Genomic DNA, 20,000 nt, shown 5'->3' with positions numbered 1-20,000 from the left:
CCCCGCAGTGCCGTGATTGAAGGATCTGCCCCGCTGTTACACACTCACACACGGACTCACACACACTCTGGGTCGGATCACACACACTCGACTCGACGTCGTCATGCTGGCTCTCCTGTTGTTTGCTCTGCTGGCTGTTCGCTCTCACGGTGGGTGAAGCTTCTCTGATTAACCAAAGATCACAACCTGGAAACTGGAAACACACAAACAGAGACTCTGACAGGCGGCTCAGGTGCCATACTGATGCCATACACACACACACACACACACACACACACACACACACACACACACACACACACACACACACACACACACACACACACACACACACACACACACACACACACACACACACACACACACACACACACACACACACACACACACTCTCTCTCTCTCTCTCTCTCTCTCTCTCTCACACACACACACACACACACACACACACACACACACACACACACACACACACACACACACACACACACTCTCACACACACTCACTCTCTCACACACTCACTCTCTCACACACTCTCACACACACACACACACACACACACAGATGGAAATTAATAAACAGTGGAGGTGTACAGAATCATGGGAACACGACCATTCAAAAGTTTGGAGTCAGTAAGGTTTTTTAAAAAAAGAAAAAAAATATATTTTTATTCTGCAAGGATGCATTAAATTGATAAAAAATAACAGTAGACATTTATAATGTTGAAAAATATGAATATTTTAAATGAATAAATACTTTCTATTCATCAAAGAGTCTTGAATTGTAAAATGTATGACAGTTTCCACAAAAATATGAAGATGTTTTCAACATTAAATGTTTCTCGAGCATCAAATCCTCATATTAGAGTGATTTCTGAAGGATCGTGTGACACTGAAGACTGGAGTAATGATGCTGAACATTCAGCTTTGATCACAGGAATAAATTACACTACATTATTTACACTGTAAAAATATTTCAAAATTTTTACTGTATTTTTAATCAAATAAATGCAGCCTTGGTGAGCAGAAGAGTTTAAACATTAAATAATCTTACCAACCCCAAACTTTTGAACAGCAGTGTATCTATATGACATAATAATAATAATATTTATTATTCTTATTCTTATTATTTAATATAGACATGAAAATATACTTTTTATTGTAGTAATAATAAGATACAAAGATACAAAAATACAAAATCAGAAAACCTGGTGTGCAAGGAAAACAAGAACCTAACCCGAGCGAAACAACGAGGGCTCACACACACACACACACACACACACACACACACACACACACACACACACACACACACACACACCTGGAAACAGCAATGAGGGAAGCTAAAAGAACTACAAAAGAACTACATAACAGAGACAGTATTCAGGAAACTTAGACTAAACATAAAAGCCCAAAATGACACACAAAACGGGAACTTGTGACAGCAGGGATGCAATTTCATCAGATTACATATATCTAAAATCAAGCATGACATTGATATGTTCTGAAATGTCCCATAAAATTGGTGAGGGATCTGTGAAATTTGGTTTCATCGACGCACAGCATGAAAAAAAGATGTGATCTTTCCCAATTAAAAGTCCATCAGAGGCTTGAATAGCGTATCCGTAGTTAAATCTGCATGTGGCATAAAGGGATTCCTGTGGAAGACTGGATTCAGAGTGAGCTCTGTCATTGGTTCATGTCTGCCTCTGTGGTAAACAATGTAAAACTGCCCCTCTTAAAATGAGGAAGATCAGAAATATATTTAGGAAAGTTTAAAAATCAAATCTGTGAATTTTTAGGTTGTTCCCTGTAGAAAGAAGAGGAAGACAGACAAAAGGGTTTTTCCTTCTGACTCAGTGTTTGTGTTCACGCGTGTGTGTGTGTGTGTGTGTGTGTGTGTGTGTTCGGGTGTGGCGTCTGGAACTCAAGCCACAGTTATGGCTGTGTTTCATAGCTCAGTTTAATCCTCAGTGTGCAGAAGTGGATGGCGACTATGAGCTTTATTCCTCAGAGGATCCTCAAAATACGTAAGGAGTATCTAAAACACAATCCAAGAAGTTTCTCAACTTTTACCTTTCAACAGAAGAGCATAACTCAATATACAAGACATGAATTGGGTGCTAGGATGTATGAGCTCATATGTTTTCATATTTTCATTCCCGGTTTCTCCATTTGTCTGTGTTTCCAGCACGTACAGTGTGTGGTGCGCTAGTCACAGCTCAAGGCCTGCGATCGGACGCGTGCTAATGCGAGCACTCTCAAACTGGGTTCCGGAAAACTCATAAGACTTCAACCAACTAACTAAACTCGATTCCCAAAAAATGCAAGATTTTCCAGGAAAGTCTTAGTAAGAAAAACACATGGTAATATGTTATAAATGCAAGTACAGAATGGAAGCTGAAAATATTATGAAAGTATCCTAAGCATTTAATAAACACTAACTATAAAAATGCAAGATTTTCCAGGAAAAAAATAAAAAATAAAAGTGTGTGTGTACTGTGTATAATTATTTTGTGTATATAAATACACACACATGCATGTATATATTTAAGAAATATTTGCATGTATATATTGTATATATATTTATACATAATTTATATTATATAAATATTTAAAATATAAATAACACATTTTTCTTAAATATATACATGCATGTGTGTGTATTTACATGTGCAAAATAATTATACACAGGACACACACATATATTATGTAAACACAAACTTTTGGATGCGATTAATCGTTGTCCAGCACTAAAAAAAAACACATGGTAAAATGTGTTAATGCAAGTACAGAATGGAAGCTGAAAATATTATAAAAGTATCCAAAGCATTTAATAAACAAATATGCAAGAGATGTAGAATTTAGCTCAAGTATTGCATAATAAATCAGTTTGTCAGGAATCTTACTGTCCAATCGCAGCAGCACTGAGTGTGAATGAGCATGTGTGTCGCTCTGAGGTGAATCATCAGATGCTTTTATGACCTTTAACCTTTAACGACAGGAGAGAGGTGACGGGACACAACAGGGCAAAGGAGACTCAGTGACCCGAGGCGGAGTTAAACTTCACCGCACACACACCAGGCCACGCGTCTGATCGCATTATCTGAGGTTATGGAAGATCTCACGCACCCATGCAGTCTGCTTCGGCCTTCATGAACCCTTGTTATTTTTCTCCAGCTTGGGTGGATTTGCTAAAATGTATGTAGATGGAACTGGTAATTAAAGCCAAGCGCATCACAAAACAGAAGCTCGTTGCACTTTGATGCTTTAAGTCTGTGACAGGAATCCTTAGATCTTAGCGGCATGTGGCATCAACACTTTTCTAGCATGCAAACTTGTGAAACACACTGCGACCTTAGGTATCAGTACACTGTCTTAACCACGCGATACGATTCCAGCCAATCAGAAGAGCCTGTGGGCGGAGTCTCTCTGTAAACACACTGCACTCGCAACTAAATCAATCATAAATCACAGCCAATCAGAATAGCATGTGGGCGGAGTCTCTCTAAACACACAGCACTCGCAACTAAATCAATCATAAATCACAGCCAATCAGAATAGCATGTGGGCGGAGTCTCTCTGTAAACACACTGCACTCGCAACTAAATCAATCAAAAAAAAACAGCCAATCAGAAGAGCCTGTGGGCGGAGTCTCTCTAAACACACTGCACTCGCAACTAAACCAATCATAAGTCACAGCCAATCAGAATAGCATGTGGGCGGAGTCTTTCTGTAAACACACTGCACTCGCAACTAAATCATTCATAAGTCACAGCCAATCAGAAGAGCCTGTGGGAAGAGTCTCTCTAAACACACTGCACTCCAACTAAATCAATCATAAATCACAGCCAATCAGAATAGCATGTGGGCGGAGTCTCTCTGTAAACACACTGCACTCGCAACTAAATCAATCAAAAAACCCCAGCCAATCAGAAGAGCCTGTGGGCGGAGTCTCTCTGTAAACACACTGCACTCGCAACTAAATCATTCATAAGTCACAGCCAATCAGAAGAGCCTGTGGGAAGAGTCTCTCTAAACACACTGCACTCCAACTAAATCAATCATAAATCACAGCCAATCAGAATAGCATGTGGGCGGAGTCTCTCTGTAAACACACTGCACTCGCAACTAAATCAATCAAAAAACCCCAGCCAATCAGAAGAGCCTGTGGGCGGAGTCTCTCTGTAAACACACTGCACTCGCAACTAAATCAATCATAAATCACAGCCAATCAGAAGAGCCTGTGGGCGGAGTCTCTCTGTAAACACACTGCACTCGCAACTAAATCATTCATAAGTCACAGAAGACTGTGTGGGCGGAGTCTCTCTGCAATCAAAAAAAAAAAAAAAAATGTTTTTCCCCAAATTGTCCAGCTTTATCGTTCAGCTGTAGTGCACATCCAGACTGGCGAGAGAGCAGCATTGAGCTTCAGAAAAGTTTGTAGAGCCTCTTTCCATCTGACAGATTACAGTACTGAAGTGCGGCCAGTGACATTTCTTTCTTTCCCCGATGCCTTTTCTCAAGGTCAGCTAACTATAAACTTCACTGCTTTTATTTTGTCCCTTCCTCATGATCGATTGCACCGGTAGGGACATTTGGGGATCATTGCAGTGGCAAATATGTTAGTGCATCCTTTCTTTTTTTTTATCGAAAAGTGTTGCTCACGACGGTCTGGCCTGCAGTTGTTGGTGTTCACGGTAATCCCCCCCCCTCCTCTCCCCCCACCCCCCTCTCAGGAGCACTCGATGCTTATTAAAAGTGAGCGCATTGCCCAGTTATGAGGCTGTGGATTATATCAGCAGATTTCACATGTCTTCTTCTGGGAATCAAGACCAGACCTGATGTACGTGACGCGCCGAGAGGGAAGACTCTCTCTCTCTCACTCCACTCATCTCTCTTTTTCTTGCTTTCTTTTCTTCTCCTCATAACACTTTGCAAAGTTCTGCATCACTTTACCCCGATTATCTCCACACCTGAAATGAAGATGATCATTAATGATCTTTATTCTGTCAGAGAACAAGAACGGTTCATAACCTCACGGTTCAGCGATTGCAAATAATAACATTTACTTCTAAAAAAGCAAATACTCTGTGGCTCTTTATTTCAGTCTGTGTAATTTTGTAATTTAGCATATATATAAATATATATATATATATATATATATATATATATATATATATATATATATATATATATATATATATATAGACTCTTAATATTTCTGTTTGAAATTTAATTTTACTATAGCATAATAGGGTGAGTTAATGTATATGAATTGTTTTCCTCTTATCAACAACAAAACCACACATGGATTTATTTTCCATAAGCATGGCAATGGAAACTAATGATTTTAAGTTTTCATATTGTGATTACAGTAATTCTGACACAAATGTAGCAATAGAGGGGTTTAGACCCTCTGAAAGTATTCATATTATATTATAGATTAATACTATTTTATTTTATTAATTAATTATAGCTCTAAATGTTTAACATACAGGCTCCAATCAAACATAATAATTCCAGTCTTATAATAAAAATAATTATATATATATGTTTTATTATTATTATTCTTTTTTTTTTATTAGTATAATAGTAATAATATAATTGTATTCTTTGTTGCTGTCTTGTCTATTTTTTTTGTTGTAAACTTTATTCTTTTAAGAAAAAGTAATTACATTTTGAAAAGCTTCCGCTGACATCATCAATAGAATGTTCAACTTTCAAAATGTAACGGACAGTGATGACATCATAGAGATTGGTCCGGTCTTCCTGCATTTATACAGAATTTAAACCTAAACCTTGAAGACTACATTTACACAGCCAGTAATTGCAGATCCAGTCGTCTTCTGCTTCACCATCCCGTTTTCGCTTGATCTGTTTCTCCACTTCATTGCTTTTGCAAAACTGTCATCTTTTTTATCTCCACACGGCGGATTCTCTGCTGTCCGTATCTCTGAAAGACGAGAGAGAGATGGATATTTATGAAATGATATTTACACAGTGAATGTCATTATGTTTTGACAATGTCATCCTATCGGACCGACAAAGCCCTTTGAGCAGAACCTAATCTCATAGAGAGAGAGAGAGAGAGAGAGAGAGAGAGAGAGAGAGAGAGAGAGAGAGAGAGAGAGAAAGAGAGAGTTATTATGTTTCAACAATACACTGACATACCAGACTCATAAATCTTATTCAAATGGAAATCAGGAAAGCCAGAGCAATAAGGGCAACCGGGAGACACTCACTCAATAATGTTGGGTTAAAAATAACCCATCGAGTAACCCAACTTTGCAACAATGCATTGGGTTAAAAGCAAGTTGGGTTAAAGTAACCCAACAGTTAAGTAAACTATTTATTTTTATTTATAACATTATTTTAATAAATAAAATACACTTTGTTTTCAAATACAGATTGTTTATTTATATAAAACAATAAATATGTAATAATTACAAACAAAATATTGGGGAGTCCAGAATTCAATGTAAATATACATAATTGTGTACATAAATTCAAAATACACAAGTGTACATACAACATACGTATTTAACCCAACAGCTGGGTTATTGCTAGAAATTGCACAACGATTTTAAAAATGACCCAACATTTTTGAAAAATAACCCAACATAGTGACCCAAATATGTGTAACCCAGTGGTTGGGTTAAAAAAATAACCCAGCATTTTTTTACTGTGCAGAGAGAGAGAAAGAGAGAGAGAGGTGATTAGATCGTCCCTGTGGTCCGGTGTTACCCATGATGCTTTGTGGTGGTGATGTCACCGAGGAAACCCTCTTCCTCTCTGTCAGATCATGGGAAGAAAGAGAGGATGATTTGTGAACTTGCAAATGACTTCTTTTGTCGGCCGGCGACAGTGAGAATTGAAAATCCAGAGGAGGTTTTAAGCCTTCAGAGTTCATTTGGAGTTTGATCTGGGCTGAATGTCGTCAGCAGTGTGTTTCAGACGTCACTGACACCCGAGTGTGTGTGTGTGTGTGTGTGTGTGTTGAGGAGGTGTGCAGTTACTCTGGGTTTTTTAAGTGATCAAATGTACAATTTTAACCTGACAGTCAATTAAAATGAGCAAAACTCCAAGCACCTGCGACCTCATAGCGATCACACAGATCATGAAACACACCGTTAGGTTTAAAACTAAAAGAGTGTGTAGCTGTGATTGTGTGTGTGTGTGTGTGTGTGTGTGTGTGTGTGTGCACGCCACTGGGGGGCGATCCTACCTCACTAGAGCGATCGAGATTCAGCTCTAATACAGTTTCTGTTCATGAGTTTCTGTACCATTTATGAATCTTAGCCAGAAATAACCTTTGTCAGTTTAAATTGTGTGTGTGAGTGTGTGTGTGTGTGTGTGTGTGTGTGTGTGTGTGTGTGTGTGTGTACATGTTTGTCTACCCCTGTGGGGACTTAAACCTGAATGCACACACACTCATGGGGACTCGTGTCACTGTAGGACTAAATTGAGGAAACAAGCGTATAAATCATACAGAATTTCTTTTTTAAAAAATGTAAAAAATGTGTGTGTAATGGGTAGGTTTAGGGGTCGGGTTAGTGTGTGTGTGTGTGTGATGGGTAGGTTTAGGGGTCGGGTCAGTGTGTGTGTGTGTGTAATGGGTAGGTTTAGGGGTCGGGTTAGTGTGTGTGTGTGTGTGATGGGTAGGTTTAGGGGTCGGGTCAGTGTGTGTGTGTGTGTAATGGGTAGGTTTAGGGGTCGGGTTAGTGTGTGTGTGTGTGTGATGGGTAGGTTTAGGGGTCGGGTCAGTGTGTGTGTGTGTGTAATGGGTAGGTTTAGGGGTCGGGTTAGTGTGTGTGTGTGTGTGATGGGTAGGTTTAGGGGTCGGGTCAGTGTGTGTGTGTGTGTAATGGGTAGGTTTAGGGGTCGGGTTAGTGTGTGTGTGTGTGTGATAGGTAGGTTTAGGGGTCGGGTTAGTGTGTGTGTGTGTGTGTGTGTGTGTGTGATGGGTAGGTTTAGGAGTCAGATTAATGTGTGTGTGTGTGTGTGTGTGTGTGTGTGTGTGTGTGTGTGTGTGATGGGTAGGTTTAGGGGTGGGGTTAGTGTGTGTTTGTGATGGGTAGATTTAGGGGTCGGGTTAGTGTGTGTGTGTGTGTGATGGGTAGGTTTAGGGGTCGGGTCAGTGTGTGTGTGTGTGTAATGGGTAGGTTTAGGGGTCGGGTTAGTGTGTGTGTGTGTGTGATAGGTAGGTTTAGGGGTCGGGTTAGTGTGTGTGTGTGTGTGTGTGTGTGTGTGTGTGTGTGTGTGATGGGTAGGTTTAGGAGTCAGATTAATGTGTGTGTGTGTGTGTGTGTGTGTGTGTGTGTGTGTGTGTGTGTGTGTGATGGGTAGGTTTAGGGGTGGGGTTAGTGTGTGTTTGTGATGGGTAGATTTAGGGGTCGGGTTAGTGTGTGTGTGTGTGTGTGTGTGTGTGTGTGTGTGTGTGTGTGTGTGTGTGTGTGTGATGGGTAGGTTTAGGGGTCGGGTTAGTGTGTGTGTGTGTGTGTGTGTGTGTGTGTGTGTGATGGGTATGTTTACAGGTCGGATTAGTATGTGTGTGTCTGTGTGTGTGATGGGTAGGTTTAGGGGTGGGGTTAGTGTGTGTGTGTGTGTGTGTGATGGGTAGATTTAGGGGTCGGGTTAGTGTGTGTGTGTGTGTGTGTGTGTGTGTGATGGGTAGGTTTAGGGGTCGGGTTAGTGTGTGTGTGTGTGTGTGTGTGTGTGTGATGGGTATGTTTACAGGTCGGATTAGTATGTGTGTGTCTGTGTGTGATGGGTAGGTTTAGGGGTGGGGTTAGTGTGTGTGTGTGTGTGTGTGTGTGTGTGTGTGTGTGTGTGTGTGTGATGGGTAGATTTAGGGGTCGGGTTAGTGTGTGTGTGTGTGTGTGTGTGTGTGTGTGTGTGTGTGTGTGTGTGTGTGTGTGTGTGTGTGTGTGTGTGTGATGGGTAGATTTAGGGGTCGGGTTAGTGTGTGTGTGTGTGTGTGTGTGTGATGGGTAGATTTAGGGGTGGGGTTAGTGTGTGTGTGTGTGTGTGATGGGTAGATTTAGGGGTCGGATTAGTGTGTGTGTGTGTGTGTGTGATGGGTAGATTTAGGGGTGGGGCTAGTGTGTGTGTGTGTGTGTGATGGGTAGATTTAGGGGTCGGATTAGTGTGTGTGTGTGTGATGGGTAGATTTAGGGGTGGGGTTAGTGTGTGTGTGTGTGTGTGTGTGTGATGGGTAGATTTAGGGGTGGGGTTAGTGTGTGTGTGTGTGTGTGTGTGTGTGTGTGTGTGTGTGTGTGTGTGTGTGTGTGTGTGATGAGTAGATTTAGGGGTCGGATTAGTGTGTGTGTGTGTGTGTGTGTGTGTGTGTGTGTGTGTGATGGGTAGATTTAGGGGTCGGGTTAGTGTGTGTGTGTGTGTGTGTGTGTGATGGGTAGATTTAGGGGTGGGGTTAGTGTGTGTGTGTGTGTGTGTGTGTGTGTGTGTGTGTGTGATGAGTAGATTTAGGGGTCGGATTAGTGTGTGTGTGTGTGTGTGTGTGTGTGTGTGTGTGTGTGTGTGATGGGTAGATTTAGGGGTCGGGTTAGTGTGTGTGTGTGTGTGTGTGTGATGGGTAGATTTAGGGGTGGGGTTAGTGTGTGTGTGTGTGTGATGGGTAGATTTAGGGGTCGGATTAGTGTGTGTGTGTGTGTGATGAGTAGATTTAGGAGTCGGATTAGTGTGTGTGTGTGTGTGTGTGTGATGGGTAGATCTAGGGGTAGGGTTAGTGTGTGTGTGTGTGTGTGTGTGTGTGTGTGATGGGTAGGTTTAGGAGTCAGATTAATGTGTGTGTGTGTGGGTGTGATGGGTAGGTTTAGGGGTGGGGTTAGTGTGTGTGTGTGTGTGTGTGTGTGTGTGTGTGATGGGTAGGTTTAGGAGTCGGATTAATGTGTGTGTGTGTGTGTGTGATGGGTAGGTTTAGGGGTCGGGTTAGTGTGTGTGTGTGTGTGTGTGATGGGTAGATTTAGGGGTCGGGTTAGTGTGTGTGTGTGTGTGTGTGTGTGTGTGTGAGATGGGTAGGTTTAGGGGCCGGGTTAGTGTGTGTGTGTGTGTGTGTGTGTGTGTGTGTGTGTGTGATGGGTATGTTTACAGGTCGGATTAGTATGTGTGTGTCTGTGTGTGTGATGGGTAGGTTTAGGGGTGGGGTTAGTGTGTGTGTGTGTGTGTGATGGGTAGATTTAGGGGTCGGGTTAGTGTGTGTGTGTGTGTGTGTGTGTGTGTGTGTGATGGGTAGGTTTAGGGGTCGGGTTAGTGTGTGTGTGTGTGTGTGTGTGTGTGTGTGTGTGATGGGTATGTTTACAGGTCGGATTAGTATGTGTGTGTCTGTGTGTGTGATGGGTAGGTTTAGGGGTGGGGTTAGTGTGTGTGTGTGTGATGGGTAGATTTAGGGGTCGGGTTAGTGTGTGTGTGTGTGTGTGTGTGTGTGTGTGTGTGTGTGTGATGGGTAGATTTAGGGGTCGGGTTAGTGTGTGTGTGTGTGTGATGGGTAGATTTAGGGGTGGGGTTAGTGTGTGTGTGTGTGTGTGTGTGATGAGTAGATTTAGGGGTCGGATTATTGTGTGTGTGTGTGTGTGTGTGATGAGTAGATTTAGGGGTCGGATTATTGTGTGTGTGTGTGTGTGTGTGTGATGAGTAGATTTAGGGGTCGGATTATTGTGTGTGTGTGTGTGATGGGTAGATTTAGGGGTCGGGTTAGTGTGTGTGTGTGTGTGTGTGTGTGTGTGTGATGGGTAGGTTTAGGAGTCGGATTAGTGTGTGTGTGTATGTGATGGGTAGATTTAGGGGTGGGGTTAGTGTGTGTGTGTGTGTGTGTGTGTGTGTGATGGGTAGATTTAGGGGTCGGATTAGTGTGTGTGTGTGTGTGTGTGTGATGAGTAGATTTAGGGGTCGGATTATTGTGTGTGTGTGTGTGATGGGTAGATTTAGGGGTCGGGTTAGTGTGTGTGTGTGTGTGTGTGTGTGTGTGTGTGTGTGTGTGTGATGGGTAGGTTTAGGAGTCGGATTAGTGTGTGTGTGTGTGTGTGTGTGTGTGTGTGATGGGTAGATTTAGGGGTCGGGTTAGTGTGTGTGTGTGTGTGTGTGTGTGTGTGTGTGTGTGATGGGTAGATTTAGGTGTCGGGTTAGTGTGTGTGTATGTGTGTGTGTGTGTGTGTGTGATGGTTAGGTTTAGGAGTCAGGTTAGTGTGTGTGTGTGTGTGTGTGTGTGTGTGTGTGTGTGTGTGTGTGTGTGATGGGTAGATTTAGGGGTCGGGTTTGTGTCTGTGTGTGTGTGTGTGTGTGTGATGGGTAGGTTTAGGGGTCGGGTAAGTGTGTGTGTGTGTGTGTGTGTCTGATGGGTAGATTTAGGGGTCGGGTTTGTGTCTGTGTCTGTGTGTGTGTGTGTGTGTGTGTGTGTGTGTGTGTGTGTGTGAATAATTGCAGTGCTGGAGTTGATGGAGGTCTGATAAAGCTAGTCTCTTATCGAGCTCTTTAAAATGAGCTGCATGTCTCTCCACAGGTAGATATTGAGCACGGTGTTTTTCAATGATATTGAGCGTGTTATTGTGTGTTTGTAAGAGTGAGCATGTTCTACTCGTGTGTGTAATACACACACACACACACACACACACACACACACACGACTGGCCTTTGAGGTCTGGCAGGCCTGATATTGGTCTGAAGAGTGTGTTGTGTTTGCAGAAGAGAGGCAGGAACCTCTGTTAGTGAACCTTGGTGCTTTACAGCTCGTGTTATGAAAGACGGAGATAGTGTGTGTGTGTGTGTGTGACAGTTTTCTAACTGATCCGACTTACGATTGTCGTTAAACAGACGATCAAAACTACGGAAAGCCCCACAGACTTTCATTGAGGGGGTGAACATACTTAAATATGATAGCAACATGCTAATTTATGCTATCAATGTGCTAATCATACTAGTAGCAACAGTAGCAACATGCTAAATCATGACATGACAACTTGTTATCATGCTGACAATGTGTTAAAACATGCTAACAACATGTTAACAAATGATAGAAGCATGTCAAATCATGTTAGCAATCTTGAATCAGAATAACAGCAGCATCTCTTCTCTTCTCTGATGACGAGGGCGGGGCAACCTGTCACTCACATGAGATCAGCCAACAGCAAACCACAACCAGCCAACCAGCCAATCAATTCCCCACAGACACAATCAAGCCCCGCCCACATTTTTTTCTTGTTCCTGAAGCGTTTCACTCGATATACGACACAATAGAGAAGAGAAGACGAGATTTTTGAGCTAATCAACTGAGCTGTAAATGTCATGTGACTCATCAGTCTGGAGACATGGGAAGTGACGTCATGGCAACACTGACTGGTTGTGATGTTAAAGGCAAATATGATACATATATATATTTTTTTTTTTTTTTTTTTTTTTTTTTTGTAAGGAGACGGCTGGAGAAGAGCGGAGGATGAGTGTGTGTCCGATACAGTCCGGTCCGTCACTTACCATAAACTCAATTCTGATCTGATCCAATCTGAGACCGGCACAGACTGAGCCAACTGAGTTTACTCTCAATGACTTTGTGAAAGTGAAATATTATATTTGTGAAGTATTTTTAGATGTCTAGACTAGATCTACAGTCAATTTAAGTGTGACGTCCTCCAGGACTGTCAGAATATCACCGTTCGCTGGCTTCACATGGGCTGTAGGACAGAAGATTAACCAGTGAGATCTCTGTAAATGATATTAATGAACGGCAGACTGACTTTATGTTCAAAAGAACGGCATTTATTTGAAATATAATCTTTTGTAACATTATAAATGTCTTTACTGTCACTTTTAATCAACTTAATGTGTTCGATTAAGACAAAAAAAACAAAACAATATTGCCCTCATCACGTATCAGTCGTCTACTGTGAGATACAGGATTAGTACTCACACACACACACACACACACACACACACACACACACACACACACACACACACACACACACACACACACACACACACACACACACACACACACACGTCTGGTTCACTATCTTTGTGGGGACTCTCCATAGACTTAATGGTTTTTAAACTGTACAAACTGTATATTCTATCTCCTTACACTAACCCTACACACACACACACACACACACACACACACACACACTAACCCTACCCCTAAACCTACCCATCACACACACACACACACACACTAACCCTACCCCTAAACCTACCCATTACACACACACACACACACACACACACACACACACACACAACACACACACACACACACACACACACTAACCCTACCCCTAAACCTACCCATCACACACACACACACACACACACACACACACACACACACACACACACACACACACTAACCCTACCCCTAAACCTACCCATCACACACACACACACACACACTAACCCTACCCCTAAACCTACCCATCACACACACACACACACACACACACACACACACACACACACACACACACACACACACACACACACACACACACACACACACCCTACCCCTAAACCTACCCATCACACACACACACACACACACACACACACACACACACACACACACACACACACACACACACACACACAGACACACACACACACACACACACACACACACACACACACACTAACCCTTCCTCTAAACCTACCCATCAAACACACACACACACACACACACACACACACACACACACACACACACACACACACACACTAACCCTTCCCCTAAACCTACCCATCAAACACACACACACACACACACACACACACACACACACACACACTAACCCTTCCCCTAAACCTACCCATCACAGAACACTTTCTGCATTTTTACATTTTCAAAAAAAATATAATTTAGTGTGTTTATTAACCCATTTTCCTCATGGGGACCGCTGGCTGGTCAATGTAGGTGATCTCAGGTTTTACTATCCTTGTGGGGACATTTGGTTCCCACAATGTAATATAAATCAAACACACACACACACACACACACACACACACACACACACACACACACACACACACACAGTTCAAACCTCATCTGACCGATGACCTCATGTGTTCAGCCGGATTCCTTTATAAATCAAGCTAGTTTATTTAGACACGTTTAAATTCCCTGGCAAAGCATTTTTCCAGCGTACACACTCCTTCACATGCCAGCTCCAGTTGTAGCGTATAAACAGCTTCATATGAAAATGCTATATATAGTTGACAAAGGTATGAAAACAATTAAAAGATTTGAATATGCAGTATGTGGCAGAAATGGCGTCCGAACACAGAACGTCTGCGAACCAAAGCACTGAAAGGCCATTGAAAAGAGCTCAAATCCTCATTCAAACCCTTTAAATGTGAATCTGCCCCTCGTCTGCAGTGAATGCCCGGATTAGGAATTATGTAAGAGTGCGGGAACATTGGAAACACCACAGATGATTGATCTAGCAGAAGCTTTTAGCGGGAACAGCAGGAATATATCGGAGAGAAGACGAGAGGAGTGAGTTTGAGGAGCGAGACGGGGAAACAAGGGGCGAGTTTGAGTTCACATCTGACCCGGTGTTAATGATGCCGGACAACGAGAGAGAGAGAAGAGAGAGAGAAGAAGAAGAAGAGAGAGAGAGAGAGAGGAGAAGAAGAAGAGAGAGAGAGAGAGAGAGAGAGAGAGAGAGAGAGAGAGAGAGAGGAGAAGAGAGAGAGGAAGAGAGAGAGGAGAAAAGAGAGGAAGAGAGAGAAAAAGAAGAGAGAGAGGAGAAGAAGAAGAGAGAGAGTGAGAGAGGAGAAGAAGGAGAGAGAGAGAGAGAGAGAGAGAGAGAGAGAGAGGAGAAGAGAGAGAGGAAGAGAGAGAGGAGAAAAGAGAGGAAGAGAGAGAAAAAGAAGAGAGAGAGGAGAAGAGAGAGGAAGAGAGAGAAAAAGAAGAGAGAGAGGAGAAGAGAGAGAGGAAGAGAGAATGCCCGCTCTTCTAAATGTCTGTGCTGTTTATTCACTGATTGTAGATCACTACACACACACACACACACACACACTAACCCGACCCCTAAACCTGCCCATCACACAAAACTTTCTGTATGTTTACATTTTCAAAAAAAACAACACATTTTATTATGTGTATTAATCAGTTGTCCTTGAGGAACAGCAAAAAGTCTCACAAAGTAGGGAATCTCAAGACTATCCTTGTGGGGACATTTGGTCCTCACACACACACACACACACACACAGTTTGACAGCGCTCTCCCCTGTGTGGGAACAGATTGAGGTTTATTTAAGCGTCATTAATGACGTAAGGACTGACGTGTTCCTGAAGTTTCCGTGACGTCATCATCGCTCCTGTCCCGCCGTGCGCTGATCCTGAGACGCTCTCCATGTATGGAAGGCCAAGAGGGACAAAAACACGTGAATTTTAACACGTCAACGACAAAGTTAAATACGCGTTGAATGCGCATGACAAATCAGTGCGTTAAATACACGTGAAATATGCGTGAAATACACATTAAAAATCTGTTTTTAGCGGGTCAGTGTCATTGGCTGCTGAAGACTTGGGTCTATTTCTGTGAGCTTAGGGGGGGGGGGGGGGGTGTACCGTTCATAGACTGGGCTATCACCGTTGGACATGCTATAGATCAGCTGATTCAGCCTATTTATTTAGTCCTTTTTTTGTCTTTTTTTGTATAACCTATAGAAATAATATATTTCAATTGCAGTTTTATGAAAATTTAGATAAAAATAAAATTGCCTTGTTTTTCTCCACTCATGCCTTATTGTAAATAAACACATTAGTGGACATTCTAGCTTTAACATCAAAGCATGAACATTTGTGTGTGGAGATCAGTTCCCGTGGAGGTAAGCAGTCAATGCAGGTTTAAGACACAGACCATCGTAATCGATATCTGTCTTTGGAAAACAACGAGAGCTTGTGTTGTGCTCACATTTACAGCTGTTGCTAGCAGGTGCGCTTACTGAAACCTTTTTGTTCAGAGATTGTGCACTCATCAGACAAACAGTAATTAGGTACACAGGTGGTATTATCAATTTAAATGAATTTAAATATGGTATTTAAGACTTTATATATAAGTATTGAAGACTTTCAGGATTAGAATGAGAGCTTGTGCTCAGGTCAGGACAGGTGTAAGAACTTGATTAGGCTTTCCTGACAGCAGAAGTACTGTACTAAAGTCCTAGGCCACCCTGATCACTGGCATTAAAGCAATTTATCTATAAAAATGATGAGGCAGTTTGTTAAAGCACTTTATAACATTTAAATAAACATATAAACATAAAAATACTAAGTAGCTTATTATGGTTTTTTTTAGAACCACAGTTTATATCTGCAAGTAATCTGGATTGTTTCTGAGAAGCCTAATGTACACTTCATAACAGCTGGAATTAATTTTACAGCTGCTTTTGTGACAATTTATATGCTTGTTTAACAATGTAACAGACTTGATTGGCTTACTGAAAGTATTAAAAGGCTAGGAGAAGACTAACTGTACTGCACACCTATACATATACCATGAAGGTAGCTGAACAAACTCAGGGTTAAAGGATTAGTTTCAAGTTGACAAAACCAAACCAAAGCAGTCATGCTTTGTTGATGCCATGAAGCAGCTCATAAAGCTTGAACCTATGAACCAAACCCCTGCAACAACTCAGTGTTATTGGCACCAGATCAAGAGAAAATATAATTCAAAGTTGTAAGTATATGTCACAGCCTTTTTTGATTCATTTTGGGGAAAGTCGCCTGCGTGTTCTCCGTTACACTACTGTATACAGTGACCCTACTAAGGCCATAGTTCACTGTCTAAGTGCTCGTTTTTGAGATATTCTTAAGAACATGTCCAGACAGAGCACAGCTGATACAATATAGACCAAATCAAGCTGTTTACTGTTTAACTTAATGTATATGACATAGCAAGTCAATTGTGTATTTTACTGAATATTCATCATGTGTATATCTGTAATATTTAATGTTATTATATTTGCTCTGCATTTTCTGTTTCTATAGAGAACCACACAGTAAATACACCCACAACTAAGGACAACTATTCAATCCTTGTTAATAACGGAGTTGTTGTTGTGACAAATAAACAGGTTACTCTCAAATGTCCAACATCTTTTCACCAAGTCTCTTACCGGACACCCTGTGGCAGATTTCAAACCTAACCAGCAGTTTACTGCGATTGAGACTGTGATATTAAAGCTAACTCATTTTTTCAGTTCCCCACTTACTTTACCTTCCTCAAGCACTGACAGAACACAGACTCTGACTGAGCCAGGCCAGTTGACATCCAAGCTTGTGATCATACAAATCATCTGCATGATAAAATGTACAGTGGGTCAGTTTGTTAACATATGCATTACTATTTTAAATCAGAATTGATGTCACTGAAAATTGATTACATTTTGAAAAAAAACAAAACAAAATCATTAAGCTGAACTCTGCAGGGTTAAATTTTCATAAAACTGCAATTTAAATATATTAAATCTATAGGCTATACAAAAAATAAATAAAAAATAAGACAAAAAAGGACAAAATAAATAGGCTGAATCAGCTCACAGAAATGGTAAGACCCAAGAATTCAGCAGCCAATGACACTGACCCGTTCAAACTGATTTTTAACATGTATTTCACGTGTATTTAACATGTGAAATACGCGTGAAATACACGTTTAAAATCAGTTTTATATACTTTTGAATATGCGTATTTAACGCTCTGATTTGTCACGTGTTTTTAACGCTAAAATTCACGTGTTTTTGGCCCTATTGGCTTTCCATACATGTGCTTTCACTACAATAACATGTAACGTGTGGACACGTGCTTTCACTATAGTAACACATGTAAAGTGTGGACATGTGCTTTCACTATAGTAACACGTAATGTGTGGACACGTGCTTTCACTATAGTAACACATGTAACGTGTGGACATGTGCTTTCACTATAGTAACACATGTAATGTGTGGACGTGCTTTCACTATAGTAACACATGTAACGTGTGGACATGTGCTTTCACTATAGTAACACATGTAAAGTGTGGACATGTGCTTTCACTATAGTAACACGTAAAGTGTGGACATGTGCTTTCACTATAGTAACACATGTAATGTGTGGACGTGCTTTCACTATAGTAACACGTAATGTGTGGACACGTGCTTTCACTATAGTAACATGTAACGTGTGGACATGTGCTTTCACTATAGTAACACGTAATGTGTGGACACGTGCTTTCACTATAGTAACATGTAACGTGTGGACATGTGCTTTCACTATAGTAACACGTAATGTGTGGACATGTGCTTTCACTATAGTAACACGTAATGTGTGGACACGTGCTTTCACTATAGTAACATGTAACGTGTGGACATGTGCTTTCACTATAGTAACACATGTAATGTGTGGATGTGCTTTCACTATAGTAACACATGTAAAGTGTGGACATGTGCTTTCACTATAGTAACACATGTAAAGTGTGGACATGTGCTTTCACTATAGTAACACGTAAAGTGTGAACATGTGCTTTCACTATAGTAACACATGTAATGTGTGGACGTGCTTTCACTATAGTAACACATGTAACGTGTGGACACGTGCTTTCACTATAGTAACACATGTAATGTGTGGATGTGCTTTCACTATAGTAACACATGTAATGTGTGGACGTGCTTTCACTATAGTAACACATGTAACGTGTGGACACGTGCTTTCACTATAGTAACACATGTAATGTGTGGATATGCTTTCACTATAGTAACACATGTAAAGTGTGGACACGTGCTTTCACTATAGTAACACATGTAAAGTGTGGACACGTGCTTTCACTATAGTAACACATGTAACGTGTGGACACGTGCTTTCACTATAGTAATGCATGTAACGTGTGGGCACATGCTTTCACTATAGTAGCACATGTAACGTGTGGACACATGCTTTCACTATAGTAACACTTGTAACGTGTGGACACGTGCTTTCACTATAGTAACATATGTAACGTGTGGATATCTGCTTTCACTATAATAACACATGTAAAGTGTGGACATGTGCTTTCACTATAGTAGCACATGTAATGTGTGGACACGTGCTTTCACTATAGTAACACATGTAACGTGTGGAGACGTGCTTTCACTATAGTAACACATGTAACGTGTGGACACGTGCTTTCACTATAGTAACATGTAACGTGTGGACATGTGCTTTCACTATAGTAACACATGTAACGTGTGGACACGTGCTTTCACTATAGTAACACGTGCTTTCACTATAGTAACATATGTAATGTGTGGACATGTGCTTTCACTATAGTAACACATGTAAAGTGTGGACACGTGCTTTCACTATAATAACACATGTAACGTGTGGACACGTGCTTTCACTATAGTAACATATGTAACGTATGGACACGTGCTTTCACTATAGTAACACGTAACGTGTGGACACGTGCTTTCACTATAGTAACATATGTAACGTGTGGACATGTGCTTTCACTATAATAACACATGTAAAGTGTGGACACGTGCTTTCAATATAGTAACACATGTAACGTGTGGACACGTGCTTTCACTATAGTAACATATGTAACGTGTGGACATGTGCTTTCACTATAGTAACACGTGCTTTCACTATAGTAACATATGTAATGTGTGGACATGTGCTTTCACTATAGTAACACATGTAAAGTGTGGACACGTGCTTTCACTATAATACATGTAACGTGTGGACACGTGCTTTCTCTATAGTAACGCATGTAACGTGTGGACACGTGCTTTCACTATAGTAACACATGTAACGTGTGGACACGTGCTTTCACTATAGTAACATATGTAACGTATGGACACGTGCTTTCACTATAGTAACACGTAACGTGTGGACACGTGCTTTCACTATAGTAACATATGTAACGTGTGGACATGTGCTTTCACTATAATAACACATGTAACGTGTGGACACGTGCTTTCACTATAATAACACATGTAAAGTGTGGACACGTGCTTTCAATATAGTAACACATGTA

The 20,000-nt window shown here is 41.2% G+C and overlaps 1 protein-coding gene across 2 annotated transcripts in view; it reads left to right on the top strand.

The window, feature by feature from the left end:
- Positions 1–20,000, top strand: part of cd276 (CD276 molecule) — a 114,430-nt gene that overhangs the window by 8,978 nt on the left and 85,452 nt on the right. For both annotated transcript variants that reach the window (XM_079873399.1, XM_079873398.1), the window contains exon 2: positions 9–149. In XM_079873399.1, coding sequence (XP_079729525.1) covers positions 104–149 — 46 coding nt within the window. In that variant the 5' untranslated portion in view covers positions 9–103. The remainder of the gene's footprint in view (positions 1–8; positions 150–20,000) is intronic.

This window comes from Squalius cephalus (assembly GCF_949319135.1).
Source record: "Squalius cephalus genome assembly, chromosome: 6".
In the NCBI taxonomy this organism is placed as follows: Eukaryota; Metazoa; Chordata; class Actinopteri; order Cypriniformes; family Leuciscidae; genus Squalius; species Squalius cephalus.
Note: the sequence above shows the minus strand (reverse complement) of the source record. Positions and strands in the feature narration are given on the sequence as shown.